This window comes from Python bivittatus, unplaced genomic scaffold, assembly GCF_059951505.1.
Source record: "Python bivittatus isolate LINGU-HERP-01145 unplaced genomic scaffold, Pbiv_v1 ctg000330_np1212, whole genome shotgun sequence".
NCBI lineage: Eukaryota > Metazoa > Chordata > Lepidosauria > Squamata > Pythonidae > Python > Python bivittatus.
Window position 1 is genome coordinate 30271892 of NW_028277058.1, and position 22998 is coordinate 30294889.

At 45.9% G+C, this 22998-nt stretch overlaps 2 protein-coding genes across 2 annotated transcripts in view; one reads left to right on the plus strand and one right to left on the minus strand.

Moving 5' to 3' along the window:
* Nucleotides 1–12447: 12447 nt before the first annotated feature.
* On the plus strand, nt 12448–19419 carry SNRPF (small nuclear ribonucleoprotein polypeptide F). Its single transcript, XM_007424622.3, has 4 exons — nt 12448–12606; nt 14112–14237; nt 16740–16804; nt 18275–19419. The coding sequence occupies exons 1-4, from the start codon at nt 12604–12606 to the stop codon at nt 18339–18341; spliced, it is 261 nt and encodes an 86-aa protein (XP_007424684.1). The 5' UTR covers nt 12448–12603; the 3' UTR covers nt 18342–19419.
* CCDC38 (coiled-coil domain containing 38) overlaps nt 18667–22998 on the minus strand; it is a 34795-nt gene continuing 30463 nt past the window's right edge. Inside the window, exon 17 of the mRNA XM_088141506.1 lies at nt 18667–18774. Coding sequence (XP_087997632.1) covers nt 18667–18774 — 108 coding nt within the window. The remainder of the gene's footprint in view (nt 18775–22998) is intronic.

A 22998-nucleotide genomic window follows, 5' to 3' on the forward strand; every position in this document is an offset into this window, starting at 1 on the left:
AACTCTCACCTGTTTCACAATTGGTTTTTCTCTGATTAACAAAAGCCTATACGCTGGAATTAGCATTACAGTGAGATGGTCTGAGGAACCAATATTGGGGTGGGGGAAAGCCTTAAATGCACTCTTGATGTTAGAACAGGCTAAATCCAATGTGTTCCTACTCCTAGTTGCAAAATCCACATATTGATGAAAATGAGGGAGGACTGTTTTCAAATTAGCCTGATTAAAGTCTCAAAGTACAATAAACACACCCTCTGGGTGGATAGTTTGCAAGTCACCCATGGTGTGATAAAGTGCTTTCAAAATCTCCTTCGTATTTGCAGAGGGGGGTATATACACAGCTGTAATAATAATAACAGTAAATTCTCTGGGCAGATTAAAAGATCTACATCTGATAGTCAACAACTCTCCACCCAGCAAACAATAAGTTGAAACCACTTTTGAGTTAATACACCATCTGTTATTGATATAAATGCATACACCACGACCTCGAGTTTTTACACTAAGAGCGAGACTCCTGTCCAGCCAGAACATCGTTAGAAGGATGGTGATCTACTTCTTCTTGCTTATGCCTTACTTATTGGAATTATAGGACAACTTTAAAAATATGTATAAAATGTTTATAAAAGTTCCTTATAAAATTAAAACATTATTGCTCATATAGAGCTTTAAAAATGAGCAAGTTAATGAAAGATACAGAGATCTTTGGGGATATTATCAATCTGTGATTTTTTTTGCTTTAGAAACATGGATTAGACATGGTGACATGCTCATTTGAACATGCCACTTTGAGTTCCATTTTTACTAAACCTTTTAAAGGAGTTAGTGGCAAGGATGCAGTGACATGCTGAACCAGGAAATGAACTGGTTGTGAGATTTGCCCCGTTCGACAGAGAAACTCTCGTGACACGTGTGGTTCACAAAGAAGGTTTACTCATGCGTAACGTAGTAGTCACAAGCAAAGCCAGGACTGGCTTGGTACAATTGCATCACTTGTTATATTCCCCCCTTCCCGCGCTTTTTCCCGCCTCGTGATCGCGTTGCGGCTGTGGGCAATTAGGCCCCCCAATGTCCCCCCTGATCGTTCATGATGGCAGGGTCGGTCAGAGTCCATTGTCCTTGATTGCTAGTCCCCCTCCGGCTGGGTTGGCCCCTCCCTGCTACGTGCAGACCCGCGGGTTCTGTGCTGCGTTGCGATCTTGTTTCGCTGCCCTGCGGCCCCGTTCCTTGCTTGCTCGCGCCGTTATCAGTTCGTAATTAAAAGCTTCCGCTGCGGTTTTCCTGTTTAGCTGGCCGCAGGTGGCTCGTTAATTAGCGGCGCTTTCGGTTCCTCTTTTCCCCGCTAGCTACCGCCGGTGGATTCCGCGTGGTCTGGTTGCGAGCTTCCCTGCAGCCCCGTGCTTCCCTGAAACCTCGTGCTGACCGAACCTGACATGCCGCCCCCCTGACGACAACTCCCCCCCTCGGTCCTATTTCGGCTTCCCGGGGTATTTACTGTAAAAGTCCCGCACTAGGTCCGGCGCCCTTATGTGGGCTTTACTCACCCATTCGCTGTGGGACTTGGGGAAATGTTTCCATTGCACTAGGAGCTGGGTCTGCCCCTTGTGCCTCCGGGCGTCCAGTATCCGGTTGATTTCGAAATGCTGCTCCCCCCCGACCATGATGGGTGGTGGTGCTCCCTCCGCCTTGTGCCAGGCGTTCCCCGGCTGGTGCAACTTTAGCAGGCTGCAATGGAACACCGGGTGGATCTTCCCGAGGCTTTTCGGGAGCGTCAGCCTGACGGTCACCGGATTGATGATCTCCGAAATGGGGAACGGCCCCACAAACCTCGGGCTGAGTTTTTCGATGCCTGGTGCGTCTTTAGGTTTTTGGTTGACAGATACACCTGGTCCCCCACTTTCCACTTTTCCTCGGGGAGCCTCTTGCGGTCCGCGTGCTTCTTGTAGTCGGCTTTGGCTCTTTGCAATGCCGCGTGCGCCGCTCGCCGGGTCTCGTCGATTTGGGCGAACCAGGCGTCCAGGGAGTTGATCTGGGATTCCGGCTGAGGCAGCTCCGGCATGGGGACGAATTCTCTCCCGGTGGCTACTTTGAACGGAGAGAACCCGGTGCTCTTGTGGACGGCGTTGTTGTATGCCACCTCCGCGAATGGTAGTAGCTCCGCCCAATCGTCCTGTTGGTGCCCCACGTAGCAGCGCAGGTACTGTTCGAGCCCCCCGTTCAGGCGTTCCGTGGCTCCGTCCGTCTGCGGGTGCGCCGCGGAGGATAGGGCTTGTTTCGTCCCCACCCGCTTCAGGAACTCCCGCCAGAACCGCGCGATGAAGTTGCCGCCCCGATCGCTGACGATACGTCGAGGTGCGCCGTGGAGTCGGTAGACATGTTGCACGAACAGTTTCGCCAGCCCCTCGGCCGTGGGGACTCGCCGGCACGCTACAAAGTGCGCTTGTTTGGAGAATAAGTCCGTGACCACCCAAATGGCGGTCTTCCCCTTACTCTCCGGGAGCTCCACTATGAAGTCCATGGCGACCTCTTGCCAAGGGCCGTCGGGTTCCGCTACCGGCTGGAGTAGGCCTCTAGGTTTGCCTTTGGCTCCTTTCGCCGTTGCGCACACCGGGCAACCCCCCGAGTACGCCTCCACGTCCTTCCGGAGCGTGGGCCACCAAAACTGCCGCCGGATTAAGTGGAGCGTCTTTACGAAGCCGTAATGCCCCGCGCTCCGGCTGTCGTGGGCTCTCTCCATGACCTCCCGTCGGCAACCCTCGGGCACGTACAGCTTTCCTTCGTGCCACCACAACCCCTCTCGGCCGGTTAGCGCCTCTCGGTTCTGCTTGAGCCAACCGTCCCGCTCCGCTGCCTCCACGAACCCTTGCCTTACTTCAGACGCCGCGTCCCGTCGCTCCCCCTTGGTCTGGCTTCGGGTCACCGCCTTTGCAGCCAGCCTGCTGGCGGGGATGACGGAGTCCACGATCTCCTCCCGTAGGCTGGCGTGTTGGGGCATGCGAGACAGTCCATCCGCTAAGAAGTTGCGCTTCCCGGGGATGTGTTTCAGTGTGAACCTGAACCTCCCGAAGTATTGGGACCACCGTGCCTGTTTGGGGGATAGCTTACGCGGGGTCTTCAGGGCCTCGAGGTTCTTATGGTCCGTCCACACCTCGAACGGTTCAGTTGCCCCCTCCAGTAGATGCCTCCACGTGGCCAGCGCCCACTTGACCGCGTACGCCTCTTTCTCCCACACCATCCACCTCCTCTCCGTCTCGGTGAATTTGCGGGAGGCGTAGGTGCACGGGTGGATGGCCCCCTCCGGGCTGGGTTGGAGCAGGACTGCTCCCGTTGCCACGTCTGATGCATCCACTTGGATTATAAACCGCCGGTCTGGGTCGGGATGGCGCAGGATCGGCTCCGCGGTGAACCGCTGTTTTAGTTCCTCAAACGCCCCCTGGCATTCTGCAGTCCACGCGAGTGCCATGCTGGGCTTGGGGGGTTTCCCAGTGCCCTTGGTTTTTAGCAGGTCGGTTAGGGGAAGGGCGATTTGGGCGAAGTTCGGGATGAACTGACGATAGAAGTTCGCAAACCCTAGGAAGCTTTGGAGTTGCCTCCGGGTTCGCGGCGCTTCCCAGCCCAGGACATCCCTTACTTTCGCCGGGTCCATCTCAATTCCCCGGCTGGATATTCGGTAGCCGAGGTAGTCTAGTTGCTCTCGATGGAACTTGCATTTTGAGAGCTTTGCGTACAGCTGTGCCTTCAGTAGTCTCTGGAGCACCGTGCGCACCAGGCTCACGTGCTCCGCCAGGGTCTCGGTGTAGATGAGGATGTCGTCCAGGTAGACCAGGACGCCCCGGTAGAGTAGGTCGTGCAGCACCTCATTAATTAGCTGCATAAATACCCCCGGGGCCCCTTTTAATCCGAACGGCATCACGGAAAACTGGTAGCTTCCGAGCGGGGTGTTGAACGCCGTCTTCCACTCATCTTTTGCGCGGATCCTAACTCTGAAGTAGGCTTCGCGCAAGTCCAGTTTTGTGAACACCCTCCCCTTCGACAGATGCGACATCAAGTCCTTCATCAGGGGGAGGGGGTATTTGTACTCCGTGCTGATTGCGTTCAGCCCCCGGTAGTCTACGCACATACGGAGCGAGCCGTCCTTCTTCTCCCGGAATAACACCGGGGCCGCTAATGGTGACTTCGCGGGTTGGATGAATCCCCATGCTAGGTTCTTGTCTATGAACTCGCGCAGGGCTCCCATCTCCCTCCTCGACAGGGAGTACATTTTTGGCTTAGGCAGGGTCGCTCCTGGCTCTAGCTCGGTGGCGCAATCACTGGGCCGGTGTGGTGGGAGCTGGTCAGACTCCTTCTCCCCGAACGCTGCCGCCAGGTCTCGATACTGCCTCGGGATCGTGGCGGGTCTCCGGGGTCCCGGCGCTGCTGCTGCTGCTGCTGCTGCTGCTGTCGCCGCCCGGGTCTCGGGCCCCATCTGCTCTCGTCCCGTCTCCCGGTGTCCCGGACCCTCCGCTTGCCCGCCGGTGGTTGCGGCTGCCTCCGTCTCCACGGCTCGGTCCCCTCTGCTCTCGCCCCTCGCCGGTCTGTCGACCCCGAACCGCACTGCCTCCGCCGTCCAGTCGACTCGTGGGTTCCGCCGCCGCAGCCACGCCAAGCCGAGTACCACCGCGTAGTCGGCCACCGGGACCACCACGAACCTCAGTTCTTCCCGGTGACTCCCGATCGTCATCTGGACCGGCTCGGTGTAATACTGAGCTGGTCCCCCCCCTGCCAGCGTGCCATCTAACTGGCTGAATGAAATGGGCTCCCGGAGGCGCCTCAGCTGTAGCCCGAGCCCCGAGACCACCGCTGGGTGCATCAAGCAGTGGGTGCAGCCCGAGTCCAGTAGCGCCCGTAGCTGCGCCTCCTCCGGATCTCACCCCCCGGACGTGTATCCTCACCCGGAACGGTGGGCAGTCCTCGTCTCCTATTGGGTCCGCGCGCCTCGACTCCCCTGCTTGCACTGGGACGCCGTTCAGTGCGAGCGCGCCTCGTTTCCCGCCGGCTCCGAGTCCTCTCCGGAGGATGCTGTCTCCGGGGTCGACCACCCCCCGCGTCCTTTCTCGGTCACCGCCGCCACTGCCCCCTTCCGCGGTCGGTCACCGGTCCTTTTCCCGTTCGCACGCGGGGTTTTGACTTCGGGCCGTGGTGGGGCGCCTTCCCGCTCCGTCGGGCACTGCGCCGCTCGGTGGCCTCTGCCTCCGCACCGGAAACACAGATTCGGGGCTCTGGTCGCCTCTCGCCTCCCGGTGGACTGCCGTCGACCGCTCCGTCTCTCCTCGGGGTCCTCTCCCTCGGCCGGTCCCTCGTCTGGTCCCGTCGTCTTGTGCTCTGTTGGATCTGCCGCCACGCCGATTCCGCCGTTCCGGCCAGCCAGATCCAATCCTTCACTGTGGCCGGGTCGTCCCGCCCCAGTGCCCGTTCCAGGATCTCTGGGTTGAGTCCCCTCTTAAAATACTTCACCTTCAGGGACTCCGGCCAGTCCGCGAGCTTCTCGGCCAACCTCCGGAACTCCAGGGCATATTCCGATACCGATTTGCCCCGCTGCCTGAATTGTAGGATGTCGTCCTCCGCCCGCTTGGCGCTCAATGTGTCCTCGAATCTGTCCCGGAGCGCCTGCATGAAGTCCGGGAAACTCCGTAGTTCCGCCGCGTTGGCATCGTACAGCCCGATCACCCAGCTGGCGGCTTGGCCATCTAGCAGCTCGGCCACGTAGGATACCCTGTCCTCGTCTCTAGCGAATAGGTGACCACCCCTCTGCATGAACCCCCTGACGTGCGTCAGAAAGTGCGGCAGCTGTTCGGGGTCCCCTGAGAACTTCCCAGTGATACCTCGAAGTCTCAGGGCGTCTGCCGCCCGTTGGTCCTCCGACCGGGGCGCCGTGGGTGGTGCCGGCGGGGGTGTCGGACCGCCCCCCTGTCGCTCGCCTCCTCGTTTACCGCCGGTGGCCCCACTCTCTGCAGTAGGGTCTGGAGCATCGCCTCCACGGCGTCTAGGCGTCGCTCGACTCTCTCCTCTAGTCGGGCGAATTTCTCGCTCCACTCTCGGTTCCGGAACCCCGAACCCCGGTTCATCGTAACGCCCGAATCGTCTGGTCCTTGATTCACGCCCATCGACCACCGCTCGGATGGAGTGCGCCCGGCCCTGGCCGCTGCCCCGTCGCTCCCGGGCGGCTCCGACCGCCCTTCCGCGAGCCTGGATCCCTCGCGCTCCAGCTGACCCACGGATTCCTCGTCGCCGGTCATGCCTGTATTGAGAAAGAAAACGCTCCTCGGTGGTACCGGGTAGCGCTGACGGTGAGTCCTGGCTTTATGTGAGATTTGCCCCGTTCGACAGAGAAACTCTCGTGACACGTGTGGTTCACAAAGAAGGTTTACTCATGCGTAACGTAGTAGTCACAAGCAAAGCCAGGACTGGCTTGGTACAATTGCATCACTTGTTATATTCCCCCCTTCCCGCGCTTTTTCCCGCCTCGTGATCGCGTTGCGGCTGTGGGCAATTAGGCCCCCCAATGTCCCCCCTGATCGTTCATGATGGCAGGGTCGGTCAGAGTCCATTGTCCTTGATTGCTAGTCCCCCTCCGGCTGGGTTGGCCCCTCCCTGCTACGTGCAGACCCGCGGGTTCTGTGCTGCGTTGCGATCTTGTTTCGCTGCCCTGCGGCCCCGTTCCTTGCTTGCTCGCGCCGTTATCAGTTCGTAATTAAAAGCTTCCGCTGCGGTTTTCCTGTTTAGCTGGCCGCAGGTGGCTCGTTAATTAGCGGCGCTTTCGGTTCCTCTTTTCCCCGCTAGCTACCGCCGGTGGATTCCGCGTGGTCTGGTTGCGAGCTTCCCTGCAGCCCCGTGCTTCCCTGAAACCTCGTGCTGACCGAACCTGACACTGGTGACAATGATATGACAGAGTCTTCTGTTGGAATCACTACCTTCGCTAAGGTTGAAGATTGGCAAAGGAATTATTTGCTTATTAATATTGTCACTGAATACCCCCTGAGAATTAGTGTGTTATCTTTTAACAATGAGTGTCAAACTATGGAAAAATATCAGGAAAGGTTAAAATGAGAAGTGGCTATATAGCACCAATACATCAACTGTTTCTGCAGAGACAGATGGGTAATGTACTCTTTTCTCACTACCTGCTGAATTCTTTTCCAGGTGTGTGTCTGTGTATGTGTGTGTAATTTTATTTTATATAAAATAAAAATAAAAATAATTATTATTATATATGGCCTGTATGACCATAAACCACATATGCAAGAGAGAAATGCAGAATATACATGCATTTTCTGTTTGAAACTACCAACTGTCAGTTTAAATGACCCTAAGAATGCTTTTTTCTTTCCAGAAACCTATTGGAAAGATTATTCAAACACTCAGTTAGAAGCCCACAGTAGTCTTTATACAGTACTGATTTCAGCAGGACCATGATGTAATCATGTAGCATTGTTTTTTTCCTTAAAAAAGAAAAAACCCTAGCATTTGAAACAATAAAAGTCTGAAGCTGATGAGAGGCTGTTTTTTTGTTTTGTTTTCTTTTGCTTTGTTTTCACCTTTTGACACAGTGGCTGTAGACGCTTTAGTGTAACAAGCAAATTAAAGTTCACAGTACTTATGCAAGGAAACTGACAGTTTCACACAAACGGCTTGCAGTATCATTGGAATTAAGTTTCTTTGATGGATTTTTAAGCTTCGAAGGAAAAGGAATGTCCTATTGATATAATAATATCAGGCCGGGCAGAGGTCTTGCTTGTGTAATCCATTTGAGCACAAATAGCACATTATGGTGTTAGCATTATTTCCATGTGAAAGTGGCTACATTTGGCTAAGCCAAGGAAGTTATCCTGATTGACACATTTATAAATGGGTCACTTGGAATGTCCATTATAGATTCAAAGAAGAGAGCAATCCACCTGGTATTTAAGAAGGGAGGTCCTGGGAATCTGCCCGTCAAAGGAGCCCTTTCCACCTCTATTACCCTTGCCTCCATAGAAACAAAAACAGATGGCTTTAGAGAAACCACACTGTACTTTACACAGATTCTTGTCAGCTGCCTTCCTCCATCCTTTCTGTCATATTACACTTTTGTTTGGACAAGCCCAAGTTCCCTCTTTTCAGTCTTGTGAAGCAGGGAAGGATCTGTAGATCTCTTATTATTCTATTGCCTTGCAGTCAGGTCTGCAGGACTTGTGATCACCTCTTGCTACAAAACTACATACATAGCTAGAAAGCTACATACATAGCTACAAAGCCTTGGATTGCAGCCTATATGTTTATGGATGAATTCCTCTTTTTGCAACCCCTGGCACAAAAAGGGTACTAATATTTGTTTGGTGTTCTACATTTGATTTGGTGGATTACAAATGGTGCAAACCATTTGCACCATTGCAACAGTTGTCAACCATGCTACAAGACTGCTTTGTAACATGTAGTACACCTGATTGCATTCTCTCCTCACATTTACCACACAACATAATAGCTTATTCCTTTTGTATTTTATATCTCAGATATTTCTGAGAACAACTCTTTTCAAATTATCCTGCTGACTTAGTCTAATCTACTCTAATCCATTCTAATATAGTATCTATAATCTGGCTCTAATACGTCAATTTTGTACTTCTTTCCTTTTTTTAAATGTGGGCCTGCTCTACATTTCCACCAGAGAGGTCAAATTTGTTGCACAGTAAAATCAAGCATCAATACAGTCCTATTTCTGAGGAAAAAAAAAAAGATTTTTCTACCACTGATCTACCTCTGCCCAAGCTTTCAGTTTGTACACAAATATAAAGTGCATTTTGCTATAGCTTGATATGATATGATATAATCAAAACTAGGCTCTATTTGCAAAATCTTGAATTTTTAGTCTTCAGTGAATAAATCAAATGGCTTTTTTCATTCATGTCTGATAGAGTGCTAAGCAGTTAACATGTGGAAAGCCCATAAATACCATAGCGCTATTTCTTTGCCAACATTATATTTACACATTCCTGAAGTTGGGTTCATGTTGACATATCAAGTTGATGAATATTTTTCTCTAATTTTGATCTCCAAGTTTCACCTTATGAAACTGCCCTGAGTTGAAATGAGCCTAGAAAGATCGTGATACCACAAACTGATCCAACCTTTTTCAGATTGGATAGTTATTCTGGAAAGATTTGTGAAGAAACCTCTGGAGTTTTGTTATCTATAGAAACCAGCACAATGCATAGTTTCTAAGATTTAATAATAAGTTGTATGTTTTTTCATCTTATCTTTCTTATAGAGAGATGAAATAGAATTGAAACCAAAAAAACCCCACATTATGCTTGTTATAACAGTAGTTAGTTGACTTCATGATATGTAATCAGAGTAGCATTTATTCTTTAGTTGTTCATTTAATTGTGAGAATTCTTTATAGGGTTTGTCAATTAACCCTAATATTATAGAATTTAAGTTTTTAGTGAAACATAACAGATTCAAGGCTGTGTAGTGACTGCTTCTCTCTCTCTCTACATCTAAGTATACAGTCAGCTCGTTAGAATAACAATGCCTCACATTTACACCAACAGCACCATCACCTAACATCTTTGTATACAGGATTAGAAGCACCTTCCCATGCTTCTTTAATGTGATATAGGCAATGCCCCTCTGGATTCTACATAGAACAAAGACAGAATTTTGCAAAAAGAATTAATGAACATAAATTTGGCATCAGGACTCAAGCAAGGACCAAGTAATATCAAAGCATTTTAACTTCCCAGGACACCCCATTACAGATCTCATTCTCATCTTGGAAAAAATTAACTTCCCAGCACAACTGAGCTAGAGATTGTTGAACTCACATGTTTCAAAAGGTTTCAGGCTATCTCTGAAGGTCTCAACAAACACAATACTGTAGATTTTTTAAAGAACGTTATAATTGCTAATTGATAAGGTAATCTGTCTCACATAGCCACTCTTTCTTCTCTCTTTTCCTTCTTTCACCCACCTCATCCCAATTTAAATCCTGCCTCAGTCTAGCCACCCCATGGCATTTGATGAAGTGATCTGTAGCTCATGAAAGCTTATGTCTTTTAATACAATTCATTAGCCAGAAAAGGTGCTATTAGACTTCTGATTTTTTGCTTGTTAAAATAACAATTAGCATCTTCACACTTTTTGCATATCAAAGCTGCTATGTTGCATTTCAAAGAATGTTATTGTAGTGTCTTCACACTTTGAATGGTACCCATGCCTCAGTTCTTGATATCTTGCATCCTTATCATTTATAATGTATTTGGGTTCTCTACAGAATGTGTGCATGCTCTTATACATATCAACATTCCATATAAGATCTATGTAACCTTGGGTCATTTGCTTTTGGCTCCACTTGATGCAAGAGACCAGTGACTCATTGTAACCTACAATCTTTAGAAACATGTTTGGCATTCCATACTGCAAGATGCCATGGATCTAATGTTTCTCACAAGCACAACAAATCTACTGTACCAGAAATCTAACTTGCTGCAAATTAATAATAGTGCATCATATATTGCTTAATCTTTAAACTGCAGTAGCAAGGCACAGATGTTATGTTTATATCTACGGACATACACACACACTATAAAAAAATAGTAATACAAGGTCATTTCCAGTAGAAATAATTTGGCACAATAAATTTATTCTTGACAATTAAAAGTAAGCTCATATACATAAGCTTTATAGATGTTCCTTGCCAGAGTGCCCCCACTGTACAAGATCACAGCAAACAGATGCAAAGATTTCTTACCACAGCCATTCATACGCTAACAATTTTTTTTGATGGAACAAATAAAATATGACCATTAATCATTATGTTCTTAAATATTGTCCAGATTGGAGGCAACCTTAGAGGATACAACTTGCACCACAATTAGTTGAAAACAGAAACAAGTACAGCTCAGGAATGAAAGTATTTCCATTGTTGCTATCAAATACCCCATATAAATTCGTAATGTTACAAGATTGCTTGATTCCTTAACGTACTTAATCTTTCCCAGAATTCTGAGGGAGGATGACCATTGCAGAGAATTCTGTGAGTTGAAGTCCATACATTTGAAGGCCATGCAGGCTGGTAAAGTGAGAGAAGGAGCTGACATGAGTCTTCTGGAATCTTTAAGGGACAAATATTTTGTAGGTTTATTTTTTTTAACCAATGGAAATAAATATCCCCTAGAACAGGGGTTCCCAACCTGGGGTGCCCACACCCCCATGGGGTGTGAGATGGAATTTTAGGGAGTGTGACAATTTTATGCACTGAGTTAAAAGCTTATTTTTTTAAGTACAATTTGTTCATCCGCATTAGAAATTAGGCTTCTTCATCTTCAAATGTGATATTACTTTTGTATCGAGTGCGAACATTAATCAAACATTTCCTAGGGGTGTGGGGCATAGAAAAGTTTGGGAACCACTGCCCTAGAAGATCCACACTGAATCTTCCATGAGATTGATATCCCCATGTCCAACCCTCCCCCCAGAGAAGGAATCAGCTATGCAAGTGTCTGCTCTTTCTTGCATTAATAGCCAAATGACCCTGGAGTCATAACACCCAGTGATAGCACTGAGTTGTGGGGGCAGTCCCACAGGAGACTTGCTGGGACAACTGGAGCAGAGCATAATGCCAACCTTGCCCATCTCATTTAAAGGCTCCTCCTCAGCATACTCTAGATTGTCCTCTTGGATAATGCTCTACTGGTTATATGAAGCTTATTTCTAAGGGCTTATCCAGACAGCCACTTTGCTGTGCTTCTTTTCTCTCTTAGGACCAGGAGGAAATTATATCATAAATTGTGCTGCTTCTGCAACCAATGAAATAAGTCTTTCCACCATGGTGATGAGGATGCGTGGAAAAACCTGAAGCAAACATGCCCACGACTATACCATTAATAATTAGTCATTCACTGCTCAAAGGTACAGGTCTTTATAAACTGGTGCACAACAGTGAACATTAGAGCAATTGCATCCCCTGGTCCCGCTCCACAGGCTCCACAATTACAGGGAAGCCAGAAGGAATCTTCTTAGCAAAAATCCTCTAAATCCTCCAGTGAGAAAGTTATGCACCATCGTAGCTGGCAACTGCGCTTAGTTTCAGCCTAAAGCAGAACAGACTTTCTACTTTCACTAATAACGTGCACTGCCCGTTTTTGCAATCTGGATACCAAGGGCCGGAGGACTCTAACTGTACCGCGTAAGAAATCAGCCAATGGCACTGATTAAAGGCATTCTCATCGAGGCTCTCTCACACAACCAGCCAGTCACTCTCTACTGTCTCTTCTGCTTCAGCCAAACTCAGCCGCTCTACCCCGCCTTTCCTCTTAGTCTCTGGAAACTCCCCTATCGGAGCGTGCCCTTTCTTCCCGCCTTCGCCTGGGACCATAGAGATAGGAAAATGTGCAAGTCTATCAGCGGGACGAGGGAACGTTATTCCGTGCAGGTGAAAGGTCAACAGGAAGGCGTCTCTGCTCGAGGAAAGAGAAGACTTGTGACATCACTTCCCGGCTTTTTCTTTTGCAAGTTTGGCGGGCGCACGTGCTGCCCGCGAGTAATTTTTGCAGTCGCAGCCGCCCCTCGCCTGGCCGGGTTGCTATGGTGAGTAGGGGAGGGGGAAGTGGAGCGCGTTCGGAAGGTCCCGGGTTCGGGGTGGTGCATCTGCGACCGCGGCTTAGGAAGAGTTTCTTGGCTGCAGTTTTGGCGGGGTGCTGCGGGTTATCCCAACCGTCGCAGGTTAATATGCTTTTATCCCAGCAGATGTGTTGGGGTAGAGTTCTTATCACTCCTAGCTGGATGGACCCACCAGGCTGGGAAAGGCTGTTTTCCACAGTACCGAGCTAGAATGGCTAATGGACTGTCCTGATTTTTGCAGATTCCTAGTTTTCTGTGTGGGTGTGTGTCTGTGTATATGGTGGGGAGAAGAATGGGCTCTACTTTTCAGGGAAGTTGCAACTTTTATTGCTTACACCATGCCGGAACATACGTACATTTATTTTTTTAGCATATTTATATAGCCGCCCATCTCACGAAAACGTGACTCTGGGCAGCATACAAACGTAACAACAGTTAAAACTACATAATCTTAAAACAATGAGGCGTAAATAGAATAAAAAACATAAAACCCAAGATTGTGGGAGAACAGTCACTTGACTTCATGCAACCACCTTGCAGGCTCCCCACGGGAACCCCGAGGTTGATGGAAAAACCATGTTTTAAGGACCTCCCAGAAGGCTAACAAAGATGGGGCTAACCTCACTTCGGGTGGGGCGGGAATGATGTTCCAAAGGGCAGGGGCCACAGCAGAAAAGGCATGTCGCCTGGGTCCCATCAGATGGAGCTCCTTTGGAGAGGGACTCTCAGTGTACCCTTCCTGGGGGATTAAAAATAAAATTCCTAGTGTTAGGATGCCTTCAGGCAAATATGTGGCTTGAGTACAGTCAGAATACTGTAATATACAGTATATATATAGTTGACTGTTTTTAGCTTTGCTGTACGCCTCTCAGACTCACCTGTGGTGAGATGGGAGGCTATATAAATTGGAGAAAAAAGAGAGAGAAAGGGAGGGAGGGAGTTCTTGTCACAGTGTTTGGGGCTTGTTTAGCTAAAGCTTAAAAAGCCAGTAAGATAAAGCCTGCTAAAGGTGTATCATGGATGGTACCATGGTGCTAGAACTCAAGTTTGAGGTGAATAGTGAAAGACTTAAGGTGGAGGAAACAGCACATCTTCGTAAAGAAGTTAGCTCTGAATTCACTAAGGTAATACAACATGTAATTATGCCCACCAGTTTGGACAATTTTAAGAGGATTAGACAGATTTTTAGAGCACCCTTCCCCAATTGTCTCAGTTAATTGAATTGAAATAATGTCTCAGTTATTGAGACCAGTAGGTTGGGTTATGGCTGTCATAAGAATAAAAGTTCCTAAAAGTCAAGATGCCTATATGGCATTTATAGAATTAAAGGTATCTCTCAGCAACAGTTGTTGAAATGCTATAGTCTTTATCTTAAACTTGTTATTGATAAACCTTAGAAATCAAACTCTAATCTAGATAAGAGTTTGGTCTAACTAGTGGGGGGCTGATTTTATATTTCATTATCCATGCAGAGTTTGCCTCTCAATCCAAAGCCATTCCTAAATGGGCTGACTGGGAAACCAGTAATGGTGAAATTGAAGTGGGGAATGGAGTACAAGGGCTACCTTGTATCGGTTGATGGCTACATGAATATGCAGGTAAGTCAGGCTGGAAGAAAATATCCATGTTATGCAGCTGGAGAAGATGCTGCCTCTGTGCTGTACCAGAGTACAGTAAGGGATTACATTTGAGCAAATAAATTGAGGCTTAATCTATGCAAATATAGTATTGAACTATATGAATATTGCAAAAAGCAAACAACGAAATGCAAAGCCCAATTGCTAAGTTTAGCAATCAGGTTAATCTCTACATTTTATTGGCAATTTAACTTAGGATTCATGCTTTGTTGTTTGTACTTTTGCAGTGTTCATACTTTGCAGTGTTCATACCGTACAGTGTTATTACTAACAAAGTAAACTAAAATATTTGAAATGTAACATCCACAAACCTACCCTTATAAACTCATGGACGTCTGTAAGAATTATGAACCAAATCCTGGATTTGGAGGAGGGGAGGTTTTCTTTGTGGATAACATTGAAATACAAATTAGATTCTTAGTTTACCAACACTCCCCCCCCCCAAAAAAACCCCGGTTTCTACTAAGCTGATTGGTAGAGGAAGAACAGAATTATCAACTCCACCAGCCTATTGTATTTACATGATAGATGAAGAAGAGGGGACTCTTCTTCTATGGCCAGAATGGAAAATGAGCAGGCGGCTGTGATCTCTCTACCTGGTGCCGGACTGCTTGCTAGCCTACATAGAATTGCATGTACACGTATGTATTATTAGGAGGTACAGCAAGAGTTTTCTTAAATAATAAATTCACTTTTTCACAATTGAATTGTATATTAAATTCAGGACAGTGATCCCCTACGTTTTTGAGTGTGAAGCCCTTTGTAACATTAAAAAAAAGTTTGCAAACCCCTATATCAGGGGTCCTCAAACTTTTTAAACAGGGGGCCAGTTCACGGTCCCTCAGAACGTTGGGGGGCCGAACTATAGTTTGAAAAAGTATAGTAATAGGGCACCCTGGACCCCGCCGATCACCCTGCACAGAGGATCCCTCCCACGGAGTATGAGGAGAGGAGGAGAGCCGCCGGACCCGGCATACCTGTCATGTAGAATAGTCCGGCTCTGCGATCTCCCTCCTCGTGCATTGCCTGCAGCCCCTGACACAGCCCCGACACTTCTGCTTCTGACAGGCAGCAGCGGTGGCCAATCAGGCGGGTGGGCTGGATAAATGACCCTGGCGGGCTGTATCTAGCCCACAGGCCATATTTTGAGAACCCCTGCCCTATATGATAGTAATTCTACTTGGTATATCTATTGACTGAAATAAAAGATAAAAGTCAAAAAGCTGTGAATTCAATCATGAATGATGCTTTTAAATGAGTTTGTTTTTTATTAAACATGCATCATCTGAAAAGTAGTATTACATAAGTACAAATAAATATTTATTTCCTGCTCAGGAAAGGAAATCTTTTAGCGACCTACAGAGGTAGTCCCAAGGGACTATGACATTGTCTTCCTCTTCCATAGACTCCTCCCCTCCTCTATGCGTATATACACACTTGTTCAGAAAAGGTTAAATAAAGGAAGTTAAAAACAAAGTATAAATATTTTTTAATGACCAAACACACTCCCCACCTGTGTACTTATTTTCTTTTTTGGCTCAAGGAGCCTTTTGTGCTGGTTTAGGGAAGCCAGTGCACTCTCCTTGTTTCCCTGCCCGGGTGTAGGCAGGCACAGGCAAAGCCAGGGCTCTCGAAGGGCCTGTTCTGCACTGACTCCCCAGGTGAGTGTGTGTGCAGCGGTGGATACCAAGCAGACAAAGGGGTCTTTGCCAGTGGGGATGCTATTGGTTGGTTGCGTGGGACTGCAGGCATGGACCAGGGTCTACCTCCTCCATTTCTGCAGGGAGCCTCTGCCTTATGGCCCTTCTAATGAGGAAAGGGGATGGAGAAAAAAGTATGTTGGCACTGCCCTCATCATTAAGGCTGAGGTGTGTCAAAATTTATGGAAGAAAGGAAATATGAAAAAGGGTGGCAGGAGGCAGGATGCCCCAGGAGCCTCGTCAGTTAGCTGGGTAGGTCTGGCAGCACCTAGACAACAGCATTACTGTTATGGTATGAGAACATTTATGGGCAGCTTACATGGATCCCAGCCAGGCATGATGCCAGGAATGTGGCAACAGCAGGAATAGATGGCATATATTGTATGCAGGAAGGGAGAGAAATGTGCTGGCTAGGAGGAATCCTAACTGGCTGGTGCTCTTCCTTGTATTCTGCCTCCTAAGCCAGCCTGTTTTTTCTCTGCCTGCCACCTCATACCAGGCCATGAAATATTTCTTGATCACCGTATGTGTTAGCTGAAGATCTGTGTAATGCTTCCTTTTTAAAAAAAAATGTTTTCTATATTTCATGCATATGATAGACGCCTTATAAGATCCCAGAAGTCTTCATAGTTTGAGAACCACCAACTAAGCATACTAAATGTTTGAAATTCTGTTAAATTTTAAGAATGGGTTGTAGAAAGTGTTCTCTAAAAGGAATGTGTGTAACTCTCCCATCTAATAATATTCATTTATTTTCATAAAGCTTGCCAATACAGAAGAATATATTGATGGTGCGCTGTCTGGACATCTTGGTGAAGTTCTGATAAGGTAACTTCAGCATGTAAATGAGTGGGTTAAAATTAAGTTGTGTGGTAATAGTAGTTGAAGTGTTGGATGAGTAGCAAAGAGAGACAAGTTAAAATCCACCTTCAGCTGTGGAAGCTTATTAGAAAATGTGGGTCCAACTGCTACATTTTAGTCCCAATCTACCTTGCCAGATTATTGTGGTAATAAAATGAGAGGAAGCCTCCATGTGAATTGCCTTAAACTCTTGGAGAAAATTTGAATTATAAATCTAACAAATAAATAACATTTATCAACCACAGGTAGTCCTTGGGTAATGACCACTTGTTCACCAACTGTTCAAAGTTATGACGGTGCTGAACATGGGGGACTTAGACTGGTTTGTGAAATTGCAACCATCACAGCGTCCCTGCAGTCATGTGATCATGACTTGGGCACATGGCAACAGGCTTGCGATTATGACGGTTGCACTGCCCCACGGTCATGTGATTGCCATTTGTGACCTTCCCTGCCACCTTTCCTCAAGCAAAGTCAATGGGAAAGCCAGTAGGAAGTCGCAGGTTGCTCCTGTTCCCACCACTTTTTCACCCACCTGCCCATGCTTTGTAGCACCTGCCCACAGCACCCACCTGCCTGCACTCCATAGTGCCTGCCCGTGGCACCTGCCCACCCACAGCTCTCACCCACTGGCCTGCTTGACTGAGACTCCTGCCTCTTCCCATGTCACAGTCGTGTGAGGTCCTCGCTTAACAATCTGCATGGTCCTGGAGTTACAATGGCAACCAGGACTGCTGGAATTGTTGTTGCTAAGTGATGAGGTCACATGACATGATTTACAACTGCATTGCTTAGTGACGGAAATTCCAGTCCTAATTGCTACTGTAACCTGAGGACTGCCAAAAATTGCTTGTCTCACACCTGATTTCATTCTTTATAAAACACTGCTTCTTGATGTCTGAAAATGTATACTAATCAAATACTTTATGGATAGAATAAGCTCTTGATTTTAAATATTCTGTTAAGTGTCTAGATGAAATTTCTCCTAGATGATTATCCTAGAACAATCAGAAAGCACTGTTTCTTCTTCTCCCCTGCATTCCCTTTGTCCTTCACAATATGGTCCAGTTGGGTCCCCAAGATTTTAATGACAAGTGAAAATGGAAGGCACAGGACTGGGAAAGCAGAATACTAGAATACTGTTACATGAGCCAAAAATTGCTTGTCTCACACCTGATTTTATTCTTTATAAAACACTGTTTCTTTATTGCTTTTTTATACTAATTTGAAATTTGTGCATTAGTGTATTTGACAGCAATAGAAAAATGTACTAAAGTAATGATGCAAATGCAATAAACAGGCAATTTTAATATTAATTAAACATAGCACCAAATATAGTATTAAAAATTATATTTGAATGGAAACCAGCTATAGAAATCAGTTTTCTTTTAAATTCATGTGAATTATAGCAAAAATAACCTATATCTTTATTGCCAGGTGCAACAATGTTCTGTATATAAGAGGTGTAGAGGAAGAAGAAGAAGATGGAGAAATGAGAGAATAATGTTGGAAAACCTTGTTTTTTTTAAAACTGTGTTAAATATATATTCAATTGTAGTTTTTTTTTTAATTCATGTTTTGTAACTTTAAATTTTTTGTGGGGGGACAGAAAACTACATATTGTTGAAAGAAATAATCAATATGGAAGATAAACAACAAAAGTGATATGTCTGATAGTTCCTAAAACTGGGATTATTTAGTCTTAATTCAAAAGTTTTAAAGCAAACAGGATCAGATTTATTCTGTCACCATTTACTTTATGTGTCTCTGTTACACTATGCTAGGAGCAAGAGCTATAACTAGTCTAAAAACACGTTTTGCAAAAAAATTCAAGTAAAGTAGTAATCATCTTCACTTTTTGTAGTTGCATCTGTAATGTGTTCTCCTTCTTGCTTAGTCTTTGGAGGCTGTGACCGGTACACTAGTTTTCTTCCCATCTAAAGGAAAGCCAGAAAGTATCAAATGTTCATATGCATGGACTTTTAAAATCAGCCTTAGTTTTCCTGTTAAAGTTTAATAGATAATATTTCAGTTTTATTTTATGCAATCATAGAAATGTTTGGAATGGATTCCTTTAGGTAGATCTACTTAGAACAAAACTCCAGAACTGAAGGAAATGAATACATTAAACTTCTGTGACGCAAAACACAATCACCTCAGTGCTTAAAATCACTGAGTTGTCCAAAAAGGGCTCAGCATTTTTGGACCAGGAACCCAATAATGTAGCAACCGCTGGACACCTCACCCAACTACTGGAATTTAAGGAACCTGCACCTTATGTACATTTAGAAAATACTTTGCTTCACACGGACGAGTTTTGGCAATGTTTGTACATTCTTTTGTTTCTGAGACATGATTGGAAATATTAGTTGAAGATAAGGTGATGGAACCAGACACTGTGATGATTAGCATAGACCACTTAAATCCATAGGACAAGGTAGTTATGACTAACTTGGCCCTATTAACATGGACATGTATCTTAAGGCTAGATCTTATTAAATATCCTACTTCGATTATGTTGTGACTGTATTGGTCCAGAAACTAGGTGTCTGCATGATTATATTAAAAATAAGTTCTTTAGACACTCGCTGTCTACAGTATTATTTATTTATGTTATAATATTCTAATCTTTCAGAACTGAAATCTATATACTACTAAAACTCTTGTGTCTGTAACCTTCAACTGGGTGAAACAGTGCATCATAGGGCAACAATTTTTGAACCAAGGTACCTCAAATGGGCTAACTTACAGAATGCATCCAAAATCCGGGACCCATCACTCCCATGGGATTGAAATTTGGGAAATTTGTGGCTGCTTCAGCACTGCTGTGCTGCTGCACTGCTGTGGTCAGCCCAGGTCACATGATCGTCATGGGCGAATCCCCAACCTCTTTCCTGCCTCCCTCTGTCACCTCCACTGTCCTCTCCACTCAATTGGCTGGTGGCAAGACCTGACAGGTGAGTGGTGATTGGCTGCTTTGGAACCAAGGCGAAAACTTGAAATCTCTTAACGGCTATGGGCATTGAGGGAAGAATGAGGGAGAAACTTGGATGCCTGTTGGCAAGGTAGGGCTGGCTGGGGGATGCTGGTGGTCAACAGGTAAGCCCTCTTCCTTGAGGGAGGGGGCCCTTGGTGACATGCCAGAATGTGGAGCGGAGGTGCAGTTTTCCTCACAGTCTGTGGCTCCCTTTGTTCCATCTCCCCCCAGCAAAGTGGCAGGCAGTTCTGCGGGTCAGTTGAGGAGGCGGCTTCATGGGGATTCTTCTGAGGGTTGTGGGGGGAGGGCAAATGGTGCAAGCCTATATTATATCTGGAAAGGGAGGGAGGGGGGAAGGGAAAGGAAGGAAGGATTTCTGACACTCCCTGCCAGCTTCCCACAAGGAAAGTCAATGGGGAAGCCAACAGCAAGTTGCAAGTCACACTCCCACTGCTTTTTTGCCCTTGGTCATTACGTTTCTCTGTTTAGGTAAGGAAATATCTCTGAAATGACCCAATGGGTCACAGGTTGTTTAGTAAGAAAACAAATAATATAAAAACAAAACTATGATCTTAAGGTGAATTTAACAGCCTTTTAAAAAGTGGACAAAGAAGCTAAATCCTTGCTCAGCTCAGAATGCCATCGAAAGATTTGCAGCAACAGTGATGATTTCTTTTGTGCCGGCAGAGAAAGAAATGCAGAAAGAAGTGTTTTCCCAAGTGACCTGACTCCCACAACCTTTAGAAGGTTTTTAAAAATAATTATTAGCCCTTGTAGTTTTCCTGGAGCAGATGGTAGTCAATGCAATGTTTTTAACAGAGGGATAGTGTGATTTTTGAATTGTTTCAAATCTGGCTGCTGAGTTATATGCCAGTTTTAAGGTTCTGAACTAGATACAAAACAGTGGAAGTTAGCTTGTGCAAACACAGTTGTAAGGTCATTTTCTTTCAGGAAGAGATAAAGTATCCCCACATACACTCATTCAGTGCAGATAAAGGTGTTGCTGCATCACTTGGTATTTCACCTGATATACTTGCATTGGGACTGGGTTATTTGAGGGACCCCCTCTCTCCAATTACATTTACCTGTCCCACCAGATCCAGCAGAGAGGGCATGCTGTGGGTCCCATTGGCTAGGGAGCTTCATTTGGTGGGTCCTAGGCAGCAGGCCTTTTCTGCTGTGGCCCCTGCTTTATGTAACATCCTTCCCCCTGACGTGAGGTTGGCTTCATCCCTTTTAACTTTCCGGAAGTCCCTCAAGACCTGGTTGTGTCATCAGGCCTGGAGACTCCAGGGGAGTGGCGAAATATTGAGATGGCTCCAGTGTAAAATTAATACCTGCTGTTCACCTAGTCTCTTTTTTATTCTCTTAATTTTGTGCCTTTTATAATTTTAAAGTTTTTAATATTAATAACATTAATATTAGTTTATATATATTGTTTTTAAGTTTGTTGTATGCCACCCAGAGTCACTTTATTGTGAGATGGACGGCCATATAAATATAAATAAATAAATAAATAAAATTATATCTGTATAATGAAGACAAACTATTCTCCTGTTGGATCCCTCCAATCTCAATCTAAGTGCCCTCTGGATGTGTGTGCTTCAGTTCCCCAATTTCCCCAGCTAGCATAGTTTTTGCTGAGAATTCAAGACTTTGAAGTCTGCATGGCTAAAGGGAGCCAGACTGAGAAAAACTGATGGAATCATTTTCTCGTGTATGTGTGTATGAGGGGGAGTTGTCTTAAATTTGGGGTTGTCTTCCTTTTGAAAAAATGTATTCATGCACATTCTGAATTCATAAACTAACTTTCCTTTAGCTAGGATCAAGCAGCTTTGCAGCATCTTGAATTTCTTGTGCCACATTGGATAATTTTCTTTTACATTTAGGTGAATTTTGTTGTGTTCACGTAACACATGTACCATGGTTAATAAAATTAACCCAATTTTCTGAGTTTGGACAAGATTGCTAATGAACTGAAAGTGGGAGAACAAGCTGAATTTGGTTAAGTAGTTGAATTCAAGTATTTGCCTGAATATATGGAGAATTCAACGTGAAGCAAGAAGTGATATAAGTACACAGCCCTGCCCTAATCTCTGTCCAATGTCCATGCGTTCAGATAGAAGTTCTGAAAGTGAGTTGTACCTGCTTGAAGATGGAACATGGATACACTGTCAGCACAATCCAGGACCTTGCTTTATTAGGTCCTGGATCACACAGGGACCTGAACTGAAAGTGAGTATATCCCCAAAGCTCCTGCCTTAGTACATGAAGGTTGGAGATAACCATGATGAGGCTGCATGTATGGCCCAATTCTTTGTCCTGTTTGAATCCTCCATGCATACAAAGAACTAGAAAACTTCTAATGTCACTGTTGGTTCTGGAAACTGAATTTCAGGATTGGAGAGATGTGCCTTTTCAAGATGGGACTCACTGTCTCTTAACAGATGTTTGCAGTCTGATGTGTGTGGATTGACGCTACCCAGCCATGCAACATCTGTGGCAAGGAGAGCATTTATCAACTCTGGCTAAGCCTAGTGCATCTCTACTTGGAGGGGGCACCTGACACTCATGACATACATCACACTCATGACATATACAACAGTAATTTCCAAGGCTGTATTTTCTTTAATGATGTTGGGCCACTGGCAATGTTGACTGGAGATGAGGGGATTATAATCCAACAGATCTGGAGGCGTCAGGGGTGGGAAGGCTGGTCTTTACTGAGAAAATATACTGTGGCTGAACCAAATAGTCATCCTCAGATTAGTGGGTGTAAGGGGAAAGAATCAAAATAATAAAAAAACTGTTTCTAAGTGGGAAGGTCAGTAAGGCAAGGACCCTCATTGTGGGCCCCATTTGCCCTTTCCTTTCTTCTTTGTGTACCATATTACCATATTTGTGTACCCTAGATAATAGAGAATTACAGCAGAGTATTCAAGAGGTGCTTTACAATGAATAGTACTGTATGCAAAGCAACTGTTTTCGAACTTAAAACAGTGACAATATTTTCCAAGTTTGTGCAGCTCCTTCAGAGGTTACTGTTACCTATCTCCATGTGCATGTGCGTGTACATGCACAGCCACTCTGCTAAAGATACATGCACATGACGACAGCCGGGAGCAGCTTCTGAAACAGTCAAGCAAATCTTGCAAATAAATGTCTTCATGATCCCCAAATGGGT